This window comes from Onychostoma macrolepis, chromosome 11 (assembly GCF_012432095.1).
Source record: "Onychostoma macrolepis isolate SWU-2019 chromosome 11, ASM1243209v1, whole genome shotgun sequence".
In the NCBI taxonomy this organism is placed as follows: domain Eukaryota; kingdom Metazoa; phylum Chordata; class Actinopteri; order Cypriniformes; family Cyprinidae; genus Onychostoma; species Onychostoma macrolepis.
The window spans coordinates 24012038-24021045 of record NC_081165.1 but is presented as its reverse complement, the minus strand read 5'-3'; the positions used below and the strand labels follow the sequence as shown (position 1 = coordinate 24021045).

General features: G+C 37.7%; 1 protein-coding gene across 1 annotated transcript in view; it reads left to right on the top strand.

Moving 5' to 3' along the window:
* Positions 1-1354: 1354 nt before the first annotated feature.
* LOC131549627 (ephrin-A2-like) overlaps positions 1355-9008 on the top strand; it is a 130759-nt gene continuing 123105 nt past the window's right edge. Inside the window, exon 1 of the mRNA XM_058791966.1 lies at positions 1355-2247. Coding sequence (XP_058647949.1) covers positions 2108-2247 — 140 coding nt within the window. The 5' untranslated portion in view covers positions 1355-2107. The remainder of the gene's footprint in view (positions 2248-9008) is intronic.

Genomic DNA, 9008 nt, shown 5'->3' with positions numbered 1-9008 from the left:
ACCGTATAGCATCTGTATCTTGTTTGAGGTATAATCATTTCACAATCCCCTCCACAAGTCATTAAGCACTCCATGCACCATACATATATGCATAAAACTCCCTGAATCTTTAATACATGAGCACCATTAATCTCCGTACCATCTTTAAAAGCAGAATTAAACTTTCATTTGTATTTTTCTTTGCTATGTGTCCGTTGAGCCCGCAGCCTACTCTACTGCTTAAATATTAATCAGTGCTGAATCACACATTGTGGAGTGACTCTCGCTCTCTCTGTCTCTCTTTATGTGCACATCTGTCTCTAGCAGTTTTACACTAAATACAGCAAAATCACCATCACCCTCTTCTCTCATTTGATGATTTAGCATTGTTGATGGAGCGCTTGCCATGATTTTACCATGCATGATCACTGTCCTTGTTCTTCCTCGACCTGCATTCCTGTCAACCAGTGTAATTTTTAAGGTTTGGTTTAGAGGTTAGTTTTAGGCAAAATACTCGGGTTGGACTGTTATCAACCTACAAGTTCCCTTCGATGTTTGTTTGTTTGTTTGTTTGTTTATTGATTTAACAGGGACGATGCACTAGGCATTGTTACACACAGACAACCCGATGCCGTGTAGCTAATGTGTGGTATAGTTATTACTTTTAGGATAAAGATTGTTTATTTGTCCTACTTGGTCACCATAAAGAACTACTCACATCACGATACACTGTAATGTATCGTGTATCGTGTATTTTTTTTTTGAGTGGAAGTTACACTGTAAAAAGTTTCAGCAGAAAATGGATGTAAATAATGCTAAACTGTGCATTTAAAAATGCAGCACATTTTACTGTAAAATATTTTATTTATGGATCATTTTTATATTTAAGGAAAAATGTCAAAAGTACGAATCGGCATTCTCCTAGAATTTCCAGCATGAACTGTTGAGATTTTAATAGCTCGAATTGGTCAGTATAACCTACATTTTAAATTAAATTTAACTTCTTTTAAATGTATAAATAAATGTAATGTTATAATTGAATGACGTAAGAGCGTAAAATACAGACGCCTTACCGTAATGCTTGTAATATTGTCCCTTAATTTTTAGGGAAAAGTTCTGGTAAGAGCTGGCATTTAGTTTTTACCGTACTTTTACAAAGAATTTTACATTACAGTGCTCATTTTAGAAACAACTAAATTTTAGCATGTCGCACACCCACACGTATCTGCAATTATCATTCCTTATCTAATGCGAACTGTAATTAAGTTTAATTTCATTTAATGGCCTCCTTAATGGGCAATATCTCCAAAGTTTGAGTGCAGGTCCAGGCGGTCCCTCTCGCCGAGCAGCTCCGCCCCGCAGTCGAGGACAGACAGCGAAGAGACTGAGACATGTGCTGAGAGAGAGACAGACAGCGCGCTGTGGAGGCAGGACCGCTCGTCTTTAGGTAGGAGAGACAGAAAATGTCATTTCGCACTTGTGAGAGCGTCGTCGGTCTGTGAGGAGCAGCAAGTTGTTGACGCGCAGAAGCGACATTTAAAGCGCCACGGCATCAACTTTGCGCGTGATGCGGCGCGTGTGGACTCAGCATCGCGACTGTGAGAGCGCCACGAGACCGCAACCGAGATAACTTTCACACGGCAGTTGTAGTCACGGAAGTGTAGGCTACTTTTTCCTCTCACTGACTGCTGATAAAGAAGACCGAGTCGCTTCAGGTGGCTTCAGAGAGAGGAGACGCACGGACCGCGCGCGCGCGTGTGTGTGGAGTACCAGCAGGATTTTAGAGCGCGCACGTTCGCCTGAATGGATGGTAAAGATCTGGCCACTTTTTACGAGTCTGAGAAAAGTTTCTGAAAGCCGCTGGAAGAAAGAATGGATGCGAAAAGCGAGCGGTATTGTAGTTTGACACGCAGCGCGATCGTCATGGAAACATCTCAAGCTATGGAGGTCGAGATGCTGGACGGATCCTCCGTGAGAAGTTCATTCGCTGAGCTTTGACTTTACTTTTATTCCTTCGCAGAAGAATGTGATGCGTGTGAATAAGACTCACCCACACGTGATCGTTCTTCTTAAGCGCACCTGCTATTATTAACTGAGCTTGTATTTTCTCCCCGTTTGCGTTGACATTATGGACAAGAACTCTATTGCGTATCAGATGGAGTTGACGCTTTTCATGGTCGTCCTCCTGTTTTGGGTCACCGTGTGTGCGGATGACAGTAAGATCATTTCAGACCGGTATGCTGTGTACTGGAACAGCACGAATCCCAGGTAAGAAACACCTCACTGCATCAGGGAGTGCATGGGAGTCGAGCGTTACCTGCTACTGCAGAGTCATGACTGGCAGGAGTTCTTTGAAACTACAATCAGGGCAGAGTTGTGCTCATTATTATAATTATTATTTTTTTTTAGTTTAACCTTTTTATTTAAATATATATTTTTAATATACCCGTATTTAAATTATAAATAAAATATATGTATATAAATATACAGGTGATTCTTCAATTAGGGAAACCAACTTGTGACCCTCTAGGGAAAAAAGGGGCTTTTTTTTAAACAACCATTATTCCAGTTTTAAGAGATGAAAATTAAAAGTTTTTTTTTTTTTTTTTTAAATTGTGTCTCTTTAGTGACTTTCCTCATTTTAAATAGTTTCAAATCTTTTAAATGTTGCATCTGCAACACTTTATCTACATTAGGCTCGTCCTCTACCTAGACATTTTAATTTTTACTTTTCACTTTTCCCCAAGGACCTTAAAAATTCAGTTTTGGTCATTCACGTCAAAGATTCAACATCAAAATACTGTCATTACCATGTTGTTGAACAAATGAGTTTTCTCTAAAAAAGTTTCTTACTAGTTATCATGCACATAAAAAAAGCCCATATATTTTTTTTATATTATTTTTTATAAATTTTAAAAACTAAATTAATAGCAGTGTATTTTGTGCTTACTCGACATTTCTCCACAAATGTAGAAATATCATTACCATCACACATTATTTATTATACTGAAATCCACTTGAAAGCTGATCAGGCCATGCTCAGATTTTTATTGTAGTACATGTTTTATTATAGACAAGTTAGTCAAATGCATTCAATTGAAAAATCACCATATATTTTATTTATTTATTTATTTTTTTCTATGATCAGATCTGGTACAAGTTACGTAAAGTCACTTAACTCAGTCCAAAACATTCAAAGTCTTCCCTTTGAGTTTTTCATGTGTGATTTCAAAACACACACAAAAAGGCCTCAACTGAGCTCTTTTTTAACAACTTGTGTGTTCCATTTGAAAGTACTTATAGGGCTTCTCACAAAATCAGCCTCTCTATGAGCACATTGTAACTTTATGGCCTCATTTATTGCACGCTTACTGTTTGACACTGTTATGAGTTACTGAGGGCTGTATGCTGCGTTACATTGTGTGCCGTTGGTCCGCGGGGTTGATAATCACCAAAATTATGCAAATGAATGCATACTTTTATATCTTGTCAGCTTTTAAAGACATTGTTATTTTGTTTTCCATTCTTTCATCGTGGATGTTCCTGAGGTGGGATCAGTACTCTAGACGTTTCTTTTCATATCACCATATGGTTTAAATAGTCTAAGATGAAGCGCCCCTTTCCGAACACCCCAGCACCCCTCATCAGAGCACTCTCAGAGGCTGTTTCTGGCAGAGGACGGAGCTTTGTGTAACCACACAGTCAAACTAATACATTACATGCCACAGTTTTAACCAGTATGAGCAATTATTGAGAAGTCTACAGATGTTTGTTCACATCAGTACTTCTGTGAAGAAGTTTTTGTGGGCTTTAGATTTGTACTTTGTGCTTTGTGGGATTGTTGCTGTATGTTTGTATGGAACGGGTTTTGAGAAAAACAATAGATTGGAAGTTAGGAATCAGAAGGCGATTTTACTTGCGTACCTTAATTTTTTCCAGTTTACCTTAATAGAAAAAAGAAAAAAAATTCTGCTACTGAGTGTATAAGTTTTTTTTGTAAGAAAGAGACTGAACATAGTTTTATTCCTTAAGATGTTTATGGGCTTGATTTAAAAAATGGCTTATTCATTATGTATAATAATTTACAGTAATACATTTTGATATATATTTTTATATTTAAATTTTTTAAAATATATTAGACCCCTCCACCCCCTAAAAAAAGCTAAATTCATTCACAAATCTTAAAGAATAAAGGTAAAAAAAAAAAACAAAGTTTTCTGTTCCCGTATTCCATGTGTCGATACATTCAAACAATTTAAATGGTGATTACGGCATTTTTTTCTCTATTTTTCCACCTGTAAGTTTGTGTCTGCTGTGTTATGTCAGGGTACTGAAATGTTTGTTCAGCTAAACTGAAATGGGTCTTCCCTCTGTGTGTGTGTGTGTCTGAGAGAGAGAGCTCAGGGAAAAGGCATCTCTATTATTAGGCTGTAGAGTGTTTTAACCCATGCTATCGATTTTACCGGTCAGCCTGTAGATCTATGAGATATACGTATCAGATCTTTCAAGTTTGGATTTTCAGAAACCCAGAGCAGATGTGCATTGTAGCTCTGTGGATTGGGCTTGGTTGTTTGCAGCCCTGCAAAACTGAAATTAGAGTTCACGGGCTTCATCGTGATCTGTGGTTTTCCTGCACGCCACCATAAAAGCCAGCGGTTCTGTCTGGTGTGGTTTGAATCAGGCCTCAACGGTTTGAGTCTGTTACGTGGCTCAATTAGGAGTGTGAGACTGAAATGACTTGTGCTAAATGACCCCAATCAGAGCATAAATAAATACACTGAAATACATTTCTGCTCGGTATGAGTTGAGCCCGGAGGTGTCGATTTAACCCTTGTGGCTTTACGGTGAGGTCTTACGAGGAGGCTGGTAGCGTAGAAGAAGCAGATAGGGTGAAAAGTGAGTTTTCATGTAGGGTACGCCATCATGCAGATTGCCCGTGCAGCACTTTCAGACAGCTTTTCAGGTCTGAAGAGTGATCATTTTCTTCGAATAGTTTCAATGAATCCTTGCATTACATTAGTTTAAGCCATTTAGCGGACGGACGTACTTAACTGTAGCGACTTAGATTTTAATTTCATTAGTAAAAAGCAGAACCACATGGCATGCTCTTTTATGGATGCTTTGCTAAATATTGCAAAAGCATTTTATTTTTATAGTTTGATAATTTTTTTTATTCATTAATGTTATCATTATTTTAATTGAATTATTTTAAGTAAAAGTTATTTTTAATTTTAATTAATTAATTAAAGAAAATATTTTATTGGATTTCTTGTTTTCCCTGTGCAGGTACAAAAATATGCAATGTATTTTTTTTTAATGACGAATAAAGATTTTTAAACGGCTCTCTTTTAACATCCTGTTATGATATCCATTTGAGATGTTTTTTAATCCACTATAATAAGAAACAATTGTACTTGAAGGGAAACTTTCTTCTTTGTATGGTTTTATTTTGCTGGCTTTTTGTCATAGTGTAATTGGTTCCTCAAGGTTATGAGGGATGTCTGGTGTCAGAGGACTCCTGTATGAGGGCAAGACACAGATATGTCTGTATGGATCCACATGGATTTTATTCTCTTAGGGTCATTAACCTCTATTGTGATTAGAATGCCTGAAATTAATGACTTCAAGCTTGACCTTGGCTGCTCGTGTCAAACTTCAGCTCCTGTAGGTGGCATTGCACCATGTTCTGCCCCAGTTTACGGATTTGTCCGCCATTTTGTGAACCCTCACACTTGCCTCTGGAATATGGTGCAAGCTGGAGACAAAAAATGGAGTATGGGGTTAAAGCAGTCATACTATGGCAACTTACCAGGAATAGTTTTTTTTTTTTTTTCTTTTCTTTTTTGTTTTGTTTTATTTCATCTTAATTTGTTGGTTTATCACCTGAGGCAGCATTTTGAAACTTTTATAAAATAATTGAGTTACCGTTGTAATAATGATCTTGTTTAGTGTCGAAAAATCCAAGTGCTAAATGTGGTTAAATATTTTATTTTAGTGACAAATTATCGTTATAATAAAGCCTGTTTTTCAGACACTGAATTTGTTTGCTCAAATAATAGTTTTGCATCAAACATCTGAATTATTTTTTTAATCTGTTTTATTTCTCTATTTTATCTCTCTGTGGCAAGTCATACACAGGTGTACCCAGTGCCCAGTTTATTGTGCCTGACATTTAATTGATTTTTCTGTTTTAAGCAGCACTTAGAGTTCAGTCAGCTTCCACTTCTTTGTTTGTGCGTTCTTTCCGTATGTGTGTTTGTAATTCATTTCAGGCAGCTGCAGGGTGGCAATTTACAGTCTACTTTCATCCAGACAGAAATACCTCAAATTTCACAATGCATGACCGAGTGTTTCTTCTGCTAGGACTGTGACCTGCCGTCCTGAGGGTCGAGGGAACAATTTTGCCTCTTTGTAGGAAAACACTCTGAGAGAAAACCCATTCCAACCACCGATTCGCCATCCGTCCCGTGACTTATTGCAACTTTAGCATGATATCGCCGTTTTGTTTGGCGGTTTAATCAAATTAACTCATCCATTAAAGTGTATAAATATAATCATTGTTTTTTTTCCCCAACGATCCTCGTCCATTAATACGCAGTTGCTACAGTGAGGGAAAGCACTTAAACTGACAGCGCTCCGGGCGCAGTGAATTCGTTAGTTTGGAAATCAGATTACAGCGGGAATGGCGGTCAGCTGTGTCCACTTGCTAAAACAACAGTGCGTCTTTTAAGATGGGTGCACGCAGTCACGCAGCCTCACTGGTGCTGCGTTTCTATGAGATTACGGGCTACTTCAGTTGAGGAACTGTAGGGAGAAATTCAGTTACTGAGGTCTATAGGTCAGCGGTTGTTATAGCTATAATGCTTCCATTTTGTTTACAGCTGGACTTCAGATTCATCTGCTAATGATCATCAATGACAGAACGTTTCATGAAACCTTTTTTTCCCCTAAATGCATGGACCGAAAAGGGAATGGAGCCCTTGCCGGCAGTGAATAATGCAAATGGTCTAACGCCATATTGCATCAAAAGGCTCTAACATGTAATTAAAGTTTAAAGTCACGGCGTGGTTTCGGCTGTATGAAATTTTTTTTGTAATCAGTAATCTAGGTTCAAAGCTGCGATAAATAAAATGTCCTAGAATGAGCTTCATCGGTATATTCAGTTTTCACCGTTAATCAAAGTTACATTACTGCAGGTTAAAATAAAAAATCCCCTGCTGCTTCAGCCACTGAATGGTGGGAAACGGTTGTGCTTCTCTAAATTTGTATTGCAGGAGTAACATAACCCTCTCCGCCATTATCTGCACTGTCCTGCCCCCCACCCTGCAACAAAATGACGGCTTACACGTGAACATTTGCACAGATGTGACATGCTATCCAAACACTTTTGTGCACAAACAGACAACAAAAACTAAATTCAAGGTTGGTGTTTATTAATGCATGTTGTTTGTGTTTTAAAGCTAAATATTTGAAGTTATCTAGAGTCGTTTGAGTAGTTTACTTGTTTACGCCAGGTTGTTTTTTTAAACAGTGACTTATTTATCTTTCGTTCTTTTGTTTTAATGTATGTTTTAGTTTCTTTCGTCTGCTTTCAGAAAGTTTTGAATCACTCAGTTTAGTCAGTACAAACTCTCTTATACTAAGCAGAATGCGAAATGCTTTTGGTACAGGCGTCATGACGGTTAGTTTTCACGCTTTCTTGCCACGGACACAAACCAGAATTCATTCCCAGGACCTTACAGGGCACCTTATCACCCCTGCGTCCTCACCTCTTTGTGCGACAGTTTATTTTCGTCTGTTTTTATACCCAGCAACAGCCCCAATCACAACGTCACCCTGCCTTCTGTATTACTCATAAATTTTAATGCCTGACCCACATTCACGTAGCACATTGGCAGTCACGTGCATCCAGGGAGCTCAAACTTGGTTTGAGGTAGGTGCTCGTTCACGGGTGGATCTTTCCCCCGATGGAAGAGAAAACGGATGATTTCAAAGCAGCGTTGCACACTGGCTTTGGTTTAAATATCAAATCTGAGGACTGGGTGTTTGTGTAAAGTCTTCTTGTTTTTCTTTAGTCCAGGTGCCATTGAGTTCTCCGTCAAGTTAGCTCAGGACGCTCCTCTCTCTCAGGACCAAGGCCTTTCTCATTTAGTCTACAGTATTTATGAGGCACAGAGTGCCAGGAAGCCCTCCCTCAAATGGGCTTGTGTGTTTTTAAGTGACGTGAGATGCTCTCTTTATCGCCAAACCACTTTCTCTTCACGTATTGTGGACCGAATTAGCTTTAATTATTTTTTTTAAATAAAAAAAAATCTATTCTTTTTACATTTTTTAAAAATTTTATTACCACTGATCAATTACGGCATGCATGATTTTTCTATAATTTTTTTAATCGCATTCCTCAGTTATTTTTAAGACACCAGACATCGCATTGTTTAATATTCTCATTAAACAAATGCGCTATTTTAATTTGTCTGGAACTGTAGTTTAGTTCTGTTGACCCACATAAAGTCGGCTCATTATGTCCATCTTCAAACTCCTCATTTCTCTCCTCGAGTGAGTTTTATTTGGAAATGCACTCAGCTCTCTGCTAAGAAATGGAGGGTCATTTTATGCCTCAATCCTAATTTGTGAAATGGTTTGTACAAAGCCCATTTGTACAGGAGGTTTATATTTTATAATGCTTAAAAAGCCTGTCTTTAATCATCGGTACTATAACTGAAAATGAAAGTCATGTGCTATAAGCATTATAGAGTAGCAGAAAGAGAATTATGGGAAATACTTAACAGTACCATGCATTCTCTGTGAAAAAAAAGTAAATAAAAAGTGCCGAATTGGGAATTTTAAACAATTCATTTTACTTAATATAATCTAACAAAACAAGTTTCGGAGGTTAGAATTACACTCTGAATGTTGTTTCATTATGTGGACTATTCAGAGTACCATTTGAAAGCTTTATAGATTTAGTATGCTGCTGTTTTCTATTGAGTTTCTAACAGATTTTCAGGTTCAAAATAGACTTTAAATCA